At 38.1% G+C, this 13,730-nt stretch overlaps 6 protein-coding genes across 6 annotated transcripts; 3 read left to right on the top strand and 3 right to left on the bottom strand. All coding sequences in view use genetic code 12, as the record gives it.

The window, feature by feature from the left end:
- Positions 1-1,093: 1,093 nt before the first annotated feature.
- On the bottom strand, positions 1,094-4,093 carry KGF56_003564 (non-specific serine/threonine protein kinase; the record flags this gene model as incomplete). Its single annotated transcript, XM_049324909.1, has 1 exon — positions 1,094-4,093. One exon carries the CDS (start codon positions 4,091-4,093, stop codon positions 1,094-1,096), a length of 3,000 nt encoding a protein of 999 aa, XP_049179384.1.
- Positions 4,094-4,674: 581 nt separating this feature from the next.
- Positions 4,675-6,894, top strand: SUV3 (ATP-dependent RNA helicase; the record flags this gene model as incomplete). Its single annotated transcript, XM_049324907.1, has 1 exon — positions 4,675-6,894. One exon carries the CDS (start codon positions 4,675-4,677, stop codon positions 6,892-6,894), a length of 2,220 nt encoding a protein of 739 aa, XP_049179383.1.
- A 447-nt stretch (positions 6,895-7,341) lies between these two features.
- On the top strand, positions 7,342-7,956 carry KGF56_003562 (gluconokinase; the record flags this gene model as incomplete). Its single annotated transcript, XM_049324906.1, has 1 exon — positions 7,342-7,956. The coding sequence occupies one exon, from the start codon at positions 7,342-7,344 to the stop codon at positions 7,954-7,956; it is 615 nt and encodes a 204-aa protein (XP_049179382.1).
- Positions 7,957-8,664: 708 nt separating this feature from the next.
- KGF56_003561 (uncharacterized protein) lies at positions 8,665-9,705 on the top strand (the record flags this gene model as incomplete). Its single annotated transcript, XM_049324905.1, has 1 exon — positions 8,665-9,705. The coding sequence occupies one exon, from the start codon at positions 8,665-8,667 to the stop codon at positions 9,703-9,705; it is 1,041 nt and encodes a 346-aa protein (XP_049179381.1).
- Positions 9,706-9,956: 251 nt separating this feature from the next.
- On the bottom strand, positions 9,957-11,747 carry KGF56_003560 (uncharacterized protein; the record flags this gene model as incomplete). Its single annotated transcript, XM_049324904.1, has 1 exon — positions 9,957-11,747. One exon carries the CDS (start codon positions 11,745-11,747, stop codon positions 9,957-9,959), a length of 1,791 nt encoding a protein of 596 aa, XP_049179380.1.
- Positions 11,748-11,911: 164 nt separating this feature from the next.
- ERG10 (acetyl-CoA C-acetyltransferase) lies at positions 11,912-13,123 on the bottom strand (the record flags this gene model as incomplete). Its single annotated transcript, XM_049324903.1, has 1 exon — positions 11,912-13,123. The coding sequence occupies one exon, from the start codon at positions 13,121-13,123 to the stop codon at positions 11,912-11,914; it is 1,212 nt and encodes a 403-aa protein (XP_049179379.1).
- Positions 13,124-13,730: the final 607 nt, after the last annotated feature.

Genomic DNA, 13,730 nt, shown 5'->3' with positions numbered 1-13,730 from the left:
TAAATATCCAGCGATGATCTGTTTCAATATCCTTAATCCCTCGTCCTTTACAGAGTGAAAAATTCAGCCTAAAAAAAATTTTCCACTGAGAAACGTTATATGCAGAATCGGTCGCGGGGTCGTGTCTACGATCGAGGAACGAGATAGTAGAGAGTGATGGAGTAGTGCTCTAGTAGAAAATACTCTAATGGTTGATAGTAGTAGAGAGTGCTTATGCTGTGCTTATGGTCCTACTATAGAGCGTAGAAAGATAGTAGAAAGTACTTTAATAGATAAGTACTCTAGTGCTCTCCTCGATAGACTGTTCTATGGACAGTGCTGTGTTATAAACAGTGCTTATGCTCTTCGCTGCTTGTGCTCTCTAGTCCCTCATGCTCACTGCTTATACTCTCTTGTGCACTCTACTTCCTAGTCTCTAATCTTTACTAGCTTTTGACACTCTTGAGTATAGGAATGGATCGAATGTGTAGCTTTTGTGGTCTAGTCTATACCTACTCTCTTTTCTATATATATCTGCTCTCTCTATATATCTGCTCTCTTCTCTCTATACCTACTCTCTTCTCTCTATACCTACTCTCTTCTCTCTATACCTACTCTCTTCTCTCTATACCTACTCTCTTCTCTCTATACCTACTCTCTTCTCTCTATACCTACTCTCTTCTCTCTATACCTACTCTCTTCTCTCTCTTCTTTCCATAGACTAGTTTCTCTCTTTTCTTTCTTGTTTCACTCGTCTAATCCCTAATCTAGTCTCTTTTTTTGCATCAATTTGACCCAAACTCAATAATACTCTAAATATTACTACCAATAACTCTACCTTTATATATATATACATACTTTTCTCTCTTCCGACTAGACTCATTTCACTCGTCTAGTCTATAGCTGCTCCACTAGCTCTTCGAGCTAGTGTCGCTGACACTCAGTCTTGTAACAAGCTACAAAGTATTGCTCATATACTATTATACTTTTATACTCTATATCAAACCTGTAGTGAATTATCTGCTGCAAATCACGGTATCATCCTATTACTATCAAGCAGTGTGACATAGTTTCGTTGGCAGCTAGTGTCGCACTACTACATTCCTTTACATCTTTATAGATCTTCATTCTCCTCCTCCTCATTAATTACGGAGCCGTACATAGAGCTCTTCTTCTTAGAATGAAATGCGATTGTATCTACACAAGCACGATCGCTCACTTGTTTAGTATCCTGGTAATTTCGAGGCAACATATGTCCATTGGCAGAGTTTGCTGTGATGGTATTGAATGTAGATATCGATGGTCCGATTTTCTTGATGGGTTTCACACTTCCTTTGAAAGGGAATGGTGGCGAAGGTGCACGTTGGCGCTGTTGTTGTTGTTGTTGTTGTTGTTGTTGTTGTTGTTGTTGTTGTTGTTGTTGTTGTCGTTGTTGTTGTTGTTGTTGTTGTTGTTGTTGTTGTTGTTGTTGTTGTTGTTGTTGTCGTTGTTGTTGTTGTTGTTGTTGTTGTTGTTGTTGTTGTTGTTGTTGTTGTTGTTGTCGTTGTTGTTGTTGTTGTTGTTGTTGTTGTTGTTGTTGTTGTTGTTGTTGTTGTTGCAGCAGCAGTTGCTGCTGCTGCTGAATAAAGCTGCTGAAATTAATATTTCCAAAAGGCCCTCCTTTACTAGTAGCAACTGGTGAAAATAGTTTCATCAGACGATTCTTACTAAACTGATCACCACCATCAAGACTATCTATCCCCAAGGGCATGTTTTCGTCATTTTTCAAACATTCCTCGACCCCTTCTTCAGATGAGTTACTTGGTAATCTTGAAACTGATGGTTTTTTCCAAACACCGTGATTGGAACTTCCTCCAGGAGATGAACTTGTATTAAGAGAATGTTCAGAATTGAATGTGCGGCGATAACTTGGCCTCTTTTTAATTGGTGCTCTACTGGTGGTAGCAGTGGATGGAGGTACTCCCAGTAATCCAAAACGGCCATCTGAAGTAATGTTTATGCTTGATTCGTAAGCTTCATCATCGTCGTATTCATCGTCCATAGTATCTGTCTCATCCAAAATATCCAACTCAGATTCAGACAACATCGTAGACATTTGACTTAATCTGCTCAACTGGCTAATTTGTGAAATCATCGATGAAGGTCTTGTTCTAGCAAGAATTCTACTATCAGTCGCTGCAGGCGTCCATGGTAGTGAAACTGCACTTGGATTATCTGATAATGGATAGTCTTCTCTCTGTGTTAAGAAAGATGGTTCAGTTGTATTCACTGACGCTTCAGGGGCATTACTATTATTGCTACTGTCATTTCCGTTTGCAGCAACGACAGACTTTGATTGATGAGCTTGATTGCTATACTGCTTCTCGGTACTCGTTTTGACTATTATCTCCAAACCTTGATCATCCCAATTATTAGTGGTATACTTTTCAGACTTATCGCTTCGATCATCCCTTTCAAGCTCCTCAAAGTAATCGTCCTCACCTTTATTTTTCTTCCAAAATTGAAGCTTATTCAAAATCTTGCCACCTTTATTACCCCGTTTGACAGACTCCCTTGTAGAAGCAAATGACGGTTTTCTTTCTTCTGGTACAAAAGAAACAACACGCTGAATTGGAATGTCAACTCTAGTTGACGTTGGAGAGATATGTTGTGTGCTTTTCAGTGGTTTCAAGGCTGAGAACGTTTCTTCATTATTACTTGTCAGCCGGTCTCGGTCCAAACTGAATCGACTATTCATGGGGGACTTGGGCAGCAGTTTATCTCCTGACTTTCTTGAAATCGATGACAACCTAGTCCTACTTGAATTTCGGTTAGAAGTTAAACTTAAACTTGACAATATTCGTTCCAATGGTTGAGAGCCACTGTACTGATCAGAAATGGACAAGACACTCTTTACTCTCTTTCTCGATCTTAGAAGTGATTTTTTAGCTTCACGATATTTCCGCCTCTTCTCTCTGATATATCTTTTCTTCTTTTTGGAAAATTCATGTGTTAGCGAAAGTTCGTAAAAGGCAGTTAACAGGTTCATCTCATTACTGTATACATTAGCCTGTAATGCATCAACATCAAAATTTGCCTTTTGCAAACGTCTCAATATCTCCTTTTCAATGCTGGTATCAAATGGCTTTTTTATGCAGTTATAATGCTGATTAATCGAAAGAATCGACTCGGCATCACCGTGTGTTTTCTTTTGGTTTTTTTCTATATATTTGTTAAAAGTGTCAATTAGGAATGACGAGTTGAGAACCTCTCCAATACTTGGTCTTTGATTGGGTTCTTTTCTCAACATTTTTGCAATCAAATCATTAATTTCCGCTGGAACATGATCGTTGAATACAGGAGAATCATGCAAGATCTTTGACTTTGTTTTCATATCATCGTCATCATCATCACCACCATCAAACGGTAGGACTCCATAAAGCATGGTATACAAGATTATTCCCAAAGACCAAACATCTATAGCAAACCCGGAATACTTTTGTCCCATTAGTAGTTCTGGAGCCATATACACCATTGTGCCACATATTGTTGAGAGAAATTTCCTTGCTAGTGGGTTAAACTCTCGAATAAATCCAAAATCGGTCAATTTAACCACCGATCTTCTCTTATCTGCTAAAAGGATGTTTTCAAGCTTTAAATCCCGATGACTCAAGTTCATAGAATGAACAAACTGGACTCCCAATACAATTTGGAAAAAGATATTTCGACATTCAGCAACACCAAGACGTTTCTTTTCATAAACCAAATAGTACAATTCACCTCCTTCGCAATACTCCAAGGCTATCCAAAGATGGGTTTCGGTTCTTATAACTTCGTATAAGCTCACTATGTTCTTATGTTTCAATTGCTTATGATAGTAAATCTCTCGAACAATATTGGGATCATCAATCAATCCACATTTCAACACAACGTTTACATTTAATAAAACGTGCTTGGCCAAATATACTCTCCCAAATGAACCTTCACCAATTTCTCGAGTTATTTTGTAGTTACCTATCTGGTCGATTTTAGAAGATGTTATCGACAAATAAAATTCATTAAACTGATGCGCCAATTGTACTGTATTATGCTGGTCATTAAAATGCTGCCGTACCAACAGCGTTTCTCCGTTCATAGAATAGATGTATATCAGAACTTACCTTGCTTCCGTATCCTGGTACTCTTGCCTTATACCCAAATTCTGGCTTTTAGCTTATATCTCTTATTTCTTGTAACAATTCAGGAAAAATAATAAACGACATATACCAAAAACCTTACTAATGTCAGCGAGGTGTTGGCAAAAATATAGCTGCAAAAACGCAGTTTTGACCTAAAAAGATATATGAAACAGCTTCCAATTGCAATTTTACAAACACTTGAGCTCAACCAGCGTCTCTTGAACACCAATAATAGCAATAATATACCCCGATTTAATATTGAATCCCAAAACCAAAATCGTTTTGGTGCAAAAGAAGCGGGAAAAAAATCCGTAGATGAGTTTTTTTTTTTTTAATAGTGGTAGACGTATTGGGAAAGTGCTGCGGCGTTTTTTTTTCCCTAGCTCATCTCATCTCATCTCATCTCATCTCAACTCATCATTCTTTGAAAGAGAAAGAAGAAAAGCAAGGACTAAAGGGGTTCAAATTGTGAGGATTTTGAGGCTGGTAAGGGTTATGTTGAATAGGTTGGTTTGAGAAGAAGTATATTAGAAAAACAATGAGGCGTTCGTGGATCAGTTTGAATCGACTACTGAGGATTCATTATAGAAGTTTTGCAATTAATCACAGAGTTAACGTTGAGCCCATTACAGAGCTGCTATCTCTTAAGGGGACACTGCGGGATAAAGTAAGTGTCAGTGACCGTGGAAGTGACCATGGAAGTGATTGTGGAAGTGACCCACTTAAGGATCAAGCGTGTCATAATGACTTGGTCAAGGTAAATACGCGTTTACAGATTGGGACAAAGGTTCTAAATAAAGATGAGCTTTACAAAGAAATTCAACAACCACTACAACAAGTCCTCAACAAGATAAATTCTCATTCTTTTACTTACCCTTATAAGTTTCTCAACCATGATACTAGGACTCAGCTACGAAATTTTGAAAAATTTTCTCAAAATCTCAAGCGTTCAATAAAGAAGGAAATCGATTTTGATATTGATAAGTTGACGATTTGTGATTTTATCAACCCCAATGAAACTTTGCTTCCGAGACTAATTTGTCTGATATACTATAATGTCTTCCCAACACAACTATTGACCTACTACAATCTACAAAATAAGCAAGAGTTGCTTCTGCATTTGATTACCCATACATTCCACAAGTTCGACGAGGTGCATAAGATTGAAACAACTAAATTTGAAAGCTCGAAAATTGATTTTTCTAATCCAGCACGATGGTACCCGGAAGCAAGAAAAATGAAACGTAAGATCATAATGCATGTTGGTCCAACAAACAGCGGTAAGACATATCAATCATTACAAAAATTGGCAAATTCCACTTCAGGGTACTATGCTGGACCATTACGACTTTTAGCACGTGAGATTTGGAGTAGGTTTAATAAGCAAGGAATAGGGTGCAGTTTGATAACGGGGGAAGAAGTAATACCGTCTGTTGATGAATATGGACATATTAGTCAAATAGCCTCGGGAACAATTGAAATGGTACCTTTGCATAAGAAAATGGATATTTGTGTTATAGACGAAATACAAATGATTGCCGATAAAGATAGAGGGTCAATATGGACAAATGCGGTTCTTGGTGTACTAGCACACGAGATTCATTTGTGTGGTGAAGAAAGCGCAGTGCCATTAATTGAAAAATTGGTAAAAGTGACTGGCGACGAATTATCGGTCAAGAGATTTGAAAGATTGGGTAAGTTGACGGTGGAAAAGAAAGCAGTTGATTTGAAGTCGTTGAAAAAGGGTGATTGTTTAGTTTCATTTTCCAAGAGAAAGATCTTGGAGTACAAGTCGAAATTAGAAAAGGAAACTAAACTAAAAGTGGGTATTGTTTATGGTGCTCTACCGCCGGAAATTCGATCTCAAGAGGCTGAAAAATTCAATAATGGCGAATATGACGTTTTGGTTGCATCAGATGCTATTGGTATGGGACTAAACTTGAAAATCAATAGAGTAGTTTTTTCAACTTGCAACAAATTCAATGGCAATGAGATGGAGAATTTAAGCATATCCCAGGTCAAGCAAATTGCAGGCCGAGCCGGAAGGTATAGTGGGCAAAAAGGAGCACTGGAAGGTTTTGTCACAGCTTTGAATCGAGCAACGCTAGTTTTTGTTAAAGAGGCACTTCAAGAGCCAATTATTCCCTTGGAAAAAGCGTGTGTTTGGCCAACAATGATTATTTGGAAACACTACATGGCAAGTCATTCAACAAACATTTCACTTTCAAAAACATTGGAGAATTTTTATAAGAACAATTTCAACTTACAATCGGACAAGTATTTTATTGCCGACTCTGAAAGTCGACTAGTTATTTTGGATCTTATTTCAGGAGATAAGAAACTAAGCAAAATGACAATAGATGATCAATTCACTCTTAGTGATGCGCCCATTAGCTTTCGTGGCTCTAGAAACGAAGAATTAACTACACCTGTAACAAAAGCGTTTTTTGAAAATATCGTTGAAAGAAAGTCCAAAACCTTGTTTGACTTTGATTTTCTCAAAGACGAATCCATTATCAAGGTATTAACGCTGAAGCCAATTATGGGTAGTTTTCACCAACCTATGCAAAATGTCGAGATTTTGGAAGCATTACATAAATTGGTATTGCTATATATGTGGTTAAGTCAACGATTTCCGACACTCTTTATAGGTGGACAATCATCGCTTGAAATGAAACTTCTTGTTGAAAGAAGACTCTCTGAAGAGTTGATTGTGATGAGAAGAATGAACATGCTACACAAAAAGCGGTATTCCTAGAACTAGTACTACCCCCTTTCTCTATAGATATATATTGAAAATTATACATGTAAATAGCTTATTACCTGTTTGAGTAAACTGAGTCTCTCCATAAAAAGAACGGTATTTCACGTGACCGACATTGTATCCCCCAAATTTGCTGCGATGGTTTTGTCCTCCTCCTTTTCTTCCCCCCCAACTTTGTTTTCCCATCGCCTAAGCGTATGCGCGATAAGTGCGTTAGCGCCTTTAGTTAGAGACCTGGGTGGACGCTGGAACGACGCAGAATCCATTTCATAACCATTGGGGCGAGTGGAGGGGGCAGATGACTATAAATTTTTTAGTCTATGATGAAATTTTTTTTTAAAGAGCAAAAGTGATGTAGCTTAATATATATATATATATATATATATGTTCAATATCAATCTTCTCTTAATAAACGTTGGATTCTTATAGAGGTATAGAGGTATGGTTACTGTTATTGTAGTTGGAGGACCTGCCGGTACAGGGAAAACCACCCAAGGTCAATTACTTTCAGAGTACTATCATTGTCCTTTTATAGAAGGAGATGCATTACATCCCAAGGCAAATATAGAAAAAATGTCAAGAGGAGAGCCATTGACTGATGAGGATAGGTGGGGGTGGTTAAAAACGATTGCACTAGAATCAAGCAGGAAAGCATATGAGAATCCAACTCGATTGTGCGTTGTATCATGTTCAATTTTGAAAAAGGTATATCGAGAGTATATTGAAGCAAACTGTGTTCATCACGAAGCAGTCAGGTTTAGATTTGTATTTTTGTATACTACTTTTGAGGAGTTGATTCAAAGAGTTGAGAATAGAAAAGGACACTATATGAAGTCGGAGATGGTCAAATCTCAGTATGACATTATGGAAATACCTCAGGGTGATGAGTTGTTGAAAAATAAAGGGGAATGCGTTACAGTAGACACTACAAATAGAACACCAAGGGAAATATTCGAGGAAGTTGTTAAGTATTTAAGATTACCAGTGGAAGATAGAGATAAGGAGCCAGCAACTGCGGAGCCAACATCTGCAGAACCAGAGGCGACGATGGTGTAAAAATTGGTGTAGATTGGTGTAGATTGGTGTAGATTGGTGTAGATTGGTGTAGATTGGTGTAGATTGGTGTAGATTGGTGTAGATTGGTGTAAAAATTGGCCTTCTATAGTGTGTGCACCAGCATCACCATCGGCTTCAGTGATACAATATTGAATAGACAACTTATTTTCTCACGCATTGCTATTAACAACTCTATTTACAAATATGCTCAACAGAAATAATAATGTATAAATCTGAGCTTTTATAGAGGGCGGGGGCGTAATGGAGAAAGAGTGTGTGTGCGTGAGAAAGAGAAAGATAGAGTGTGTGTGTGAGAAAGAGAGAGGGTGAGTGAGAGAGTGAGAGAGTGAGAGAGAGTGTGTGTGTGGGGTACGAAGCCTTAAAGAAGGCATAACCAAGATCTATTTACAATTTGCGTTTCATTATCTGGCTGATGCTAACGGGACGGTAGACAATTGGTGTGAAAATTTCACATTTATCAAAACCTGATTTTCCACATAGGATGTATCACATTACATAAAGAAGTCAAGTTTTACACCCCACGGGTTCAAATTTCACAGGATTCAAATAATATATATATATATAGATATATATATATATACATAAAGTGGGAGACCTCATTTGAGAGGAACTAGACTTTGGTCCAACAGAGCTGTAGCAAGGTAGACAAGCCTCCTCTGACACAGTTACTTTTGGTAAACCTGCCAGATGCCATCTGCAACGCCAGCGTCGGCGGCACTGGCACCAGACATAGACTCATTTCGGTACCTAAACCCAAACAAGGATAGAAGAGTAGCTATAATAACTGGAGGTAACAGTGGTATTGGGTTCTTTACAGTTTTACACTTGTACTTACATGGTTATATCATATATATTGCTGGAAGAACCAAATTCCAATTTTCCAAACTAGGTAAGGAATTGCATCTCAAAGCAATGCAGATAAGGCAGCAATATCAGCCTCAAGAATTGTTGCAAGAACGGTATTTGGGTGAATTGAATTATCTTGAATTAGATATGACCAATTTACAGTCTATTATCCGAGCAGTTGAAAGCTTCAAGTATCGAGAAGATTACTTACATTTGCTTATAAACAATGCAGAAGTAATAGCATTACCTTATACTCTAACTCAGGATAATTTTGATATTCAATTGCAAACAGATTTCATAGCGCCATTTTTATTGACTATGAAACTATTGCCCATCTTGGAAAGAACAAGTGACGAGTTCCCCGATATTGAGAATCCAAGAGTCATTTATCTTAGTTCAACCGGGCATCGATTTGCAATAAAGAGTTTTAACTTGTCATCTCCAATGAATTATAGACTAGACTTTATATTCACTTGGCTCCGATATGGAATTGCCAAAACAGCTGGCATTCATTTCATGAAGATGTTATCTTTAAGAAACCCAAAAATATTGTTTCTTTGTATACACCCTGGATTTGCAATGAATACAGATTTATTCACATTCTGGACGAGTTTACCCATAATAGGGGTATTATTTTGGTGTTTTTTCAAAACATTTGCTTGGTTCCTTGGTATTACTTCAGAGCAAGGTGCAACTAAGGTTTTGAGAACTTCATTAAATCCAAATCTAACAGTTGAGGAGAATAATGGTAAGTATTATGACTCACAGGGGAGAGAAGCCCAGCCTTCGAGGGTTGCTAGTAATATGGATTATGCAGCAAGGACTTGGATTTGGACAATACGCGAGCTCAATGAAAGAGGTATCAAGTTGCACGAGGTGTAGCATATTTGAATTCCTAAGGCATTGGGCTCTCAGGGCACAAAGATAGAGCGCAGGGAGGAGTAAGATGTGGAGTTTTTTTGTTTTTTTTTTGTTTCCTTGGCAGGTTACAAGCATGAAGGAGGAGGCGTCTTAGCATTATGGCATTTAATTATTCATTCATTTCTTTTCAAAAATCAAATTCGTTTTGATTTACAATATATTCACTCCATGTAATTGTCATTATTTCTATTACTTATACTTTATTCTTTTAATTATTTCCTTGTTTTCCTGAAAAGCAGCTCAAGATTGGTCTTATCGTTTGTTTGCATTTGTTGAAGATTTTTAGTCAATTGTTCAATTTCCTCTTGTGAAAGTTTCATTTCTGGTTCATCGGTATCTCCTGTCTTATTCTCATCTAACGACTCCAACTTTGGTCTTTCATCGTATAGTTCCAATAATTCCTCGTTCTCACTATCTGTGTCTGTATCATCATCATCATCTTCTTCTTCTTCTTCTTCTTCTATATCCTCCCAATCTTCATCCGAATATCCGCTCGATTCAGCAGCATCTTTTTTCAATGTTTTCCTTAATGTAACGTATTCATCATATGACATATCTCCCTGATGAGTACCACCCCTGTCACACTTATTCTTTTCTTTCTTTTCCTCACTCATATTCAAGACAATCTCCAGTTCCATAAATTCTGGAAAGTCCTCAAACTCCGTATCCTTAAAACCGTGACGAAAGTCAATATTCGACTGCATCATTGAATTCTTAACTTCCTCGTATTTCTTAGGAACTTCTTCTACCGAAAGCCATTTGCCAGTCATGTCGTAATATTTCCATCGGAAATCTTTCAAGTCCTCAGATAATCCTATTCCTTCATAATCATCATCATCATCATCATCATCATCATCATCCTGCTCCATTTGTTCTTTTTCCTCCTCAAATACTGCTTCCATATTTTCGTACCCCTGTTCAAATATATTTCGCAACTTTTCCGCATACTCTTCCTCATCATCTTGACTATTGGGTAAAAAATCCCTATTGGAAAGAAGATCAAGTAAATCTTTCTCTTCATCCACTCTCTTTTCAATTATCCCTCGATTTATTAATTCATCTTGCAAGACATATCTTGAATTGATAGTTATGCTCTCTGGAACTTTTGGCAATTGCTTGCCCTTATAATATATATGCAACCCAGCAAGCAAAAGTCCACCAATTATATATTCCAGTTTCTTTCCCTTTCCCTCCCCCTCCTCATCATTACCGTCATTTCTAAATTGATACCCTAGTGTTATTAATGTCCCCAAGTTCATGGCATTCATAGGTACTGTAACATCGACGCCGTCATCAAATTCTATCAATTGAATTTCCTCAATCGTCTCTAATGCTGCTAAACTTCTCGCCACCATCATTAGGTCTTTTGTAATTACCTTTGCTGGTAATATAGGTAATTTGAAAGTCACATCATGTACGTGACCCAATCCCTTCTCTATTGAACATTGTGTTTTCACGGCCATTGTTAAGTCTTCCCTCCTAGTCCAATCTCCATTAAATATCTGATATATTGCCCTTTTCAACATCAAAAACCTATCTTCATCATCATGTTGGTTCAACACGATAACTGAGTCATTGTGTAGCCATGCTCTATTTCTGCCACCAGTGACACTCTGTAGCTCATCGGGTAAACAATCATGGCAGAGCACTAATATAGGCTCTATTTCCAAAGAATCAAATACATGGATAAAACAATCGGTGTCATATTTGGTAAAGTTCAAAAGCATCGCTATAAACAACTCCATATCTGGGGTATGACCATGGTGTTGAAACTCACCATATATATATTCAATATTATCAGTTACACGTGCCTGACAGTCAGGTTGCTTGTAGTTCCATGGATATTGATTCACCCAGGGGTCCATGTATTTAACATAATTGGAAAGTGTTTGATCGATATTGCGAGATACAACAACAACACTGAGTGTTGCAATGGGGAAAAGGGGTTCATACTCACTTGGATCTAGGTCATCGTCGGTCCATAGATACTCAACACTGTACATCCTTGCCGTATCGTACTATATAAAACCTTATTCCCTTTCATTTTAGGTTCTCTTATATATATATATTTTTCTTTTTCGCAACTTTTTTACATCTACGATGGAATATATATATACTGCTACTTACTTTGGGCTTTGCTATATCATCATTTTCTCTTGGACCGGGTTTACAATTTGGTATTGTGGTCGATTCTTTCAATGACAATTGAGGATGCACCACCTCCACCGTTACAGACACCAGCACATCCAATTTTACCGCCTTCTTGTGACAAAACCGATAACAAAGTGACAATAATTCTAGCACCAGAACAACCCAAGGGGTGACCAATAGCAACAGCACCACCATAAACGTTTAATTTCTCTATGGGAAGGTTACAGAGTTTTGCATTTGCCAAGCCAACGACTGAAAATGCTTCATTCAACTCGAAATAATCAACTTTATCCTGGGTGATATTTGCATGTTTCAATGCTTTTGGAATAGCTAATGAAGGTGCAGTTGTAAAGTCTATTGGTTCTCTTGCTGCTTCTCCCCAGCCGATAATCTTAGCCAATGGTTTTAATCCCAATTCTTTTAATTTTGCTTCAGAAACCAAGACTAATGCAGCACCACCATCATTCAATTTACTTGCATTTGGTGCAGTAACTGTACCATTTTCCTTTTGGAAAACAGTTCTTGCAGATCTCAATTTTGCTTCGTTGAGATTTTTGGCTTCTTCATCTTGGCTTACTACAACATCTGGTTTACCTCTAACTCCCTTAACTGTAACTGGCGAGATTTCGTGATCAAATTTCCCCTTTGATATAGCCTCCTGAGCCTTTTTATAAGAGTTGATAGCAAATTCATCTTGATCGTCTCTGGAAATGTTGTAATCCTTGGCGCATTTTTCGGCGGCAAGCCCCATCAAGTTGCCGCTGTAAACATCTAATAATCCATCCTTTTGAATTCCATCGACAATCGAGGCATCACCGTATCTAGCCCCGTTTCTACCAGTTGGTAGATAATAGGGAGTATTCGACATTGACTCGGCACCTCCAACAACAACGATATCGCTAGTCCCACAAATAATGTTTTGAGCACCAATAATAACAGCCTTCATACCGGAAGCACACACTTTGTTAACAGTAGTGGCAACAATCGAATTGGACAAACCTGCTTTCAAAGCAACTTGTCTTGCAGGAGCTTGACCTACATTAGCTTGCAAAACCCCGCCAAATACTATCTCATCCACATCCTCAGGCTTGATCTGTGGAACTTTACTGAGCGCACCCTTAACAGCATGAGAACCTAATTCAGGATATTGCAATGATGATAACGCTCCTTGAAATGAACCAACTGGTGTACGCGCTGCGGAGACAATATAAACTGGTGGAACTGGCATTACGACAACTTAAGAAAAAAAAAAGAAAAAGGATCAAAAACTCACCTACAAGTCTAAGATTCTCAATATCTATAGCAAAAGGAAAAGAAGAAGGTGAATGGTAAAATTATCAAGAGGTTCTGAAAATTACATAAAAAAAAATTTATAAGCTTGAAAAATTTAGTGTGCCATCGTTTGGGTATGTGGGCCATCGTTTAACTTTTTTTTTTTCCACCATTGTTGAGAACAAGGTGTGCTGGGTGGGGAGAATTAGGCGAGACCGCATCGCCTTTAGTTCTGATAGTTTTAACAGTGAGAGAAAATGCAGAGATGGATGCAGAGAGATTATGCATGTCTCAGTATTAAGAGCTTTCTCAATTGGATATTAAGCCCAAGCGAGGAATCCTCGGGCCCCGCCCATGAAAAACAAGCGAGCCGTTTGCTCGCTCTTGGTGCAATCACGTGATTCCACTATCGAGCAACACTATCGAACAACACTATCGAGCAACACTATCGAGCAGAGCGAGATAGTGTTGTAACAAGCAACAAAGTGCTCACTATCAAGCAACACTATCGAGCAACACTATCGAGCAATACTATCGAGCAGAGCGAGATAGTCAGCACTTTG

The sequence above is a fragment of the Candida oxycetoniae genome (assembly GCF_023343755.2).
Source record: "Candida oxycetoniae strain CBS 10844 chromosome Unknown scaffold31, whole genome shotgun sequence".
Taxonomy (NCBI): domain Eukaryota; kingdom Fungi; phylum Ascomycota; class Pichiomycetes; order Serinales; family Debaryomycetaceae; genus Lodderomyces; species Lodderomyces oxycetoniae.
This window is presented reverse-complemented; position numbering and strand designations above follow the sequence as displayed.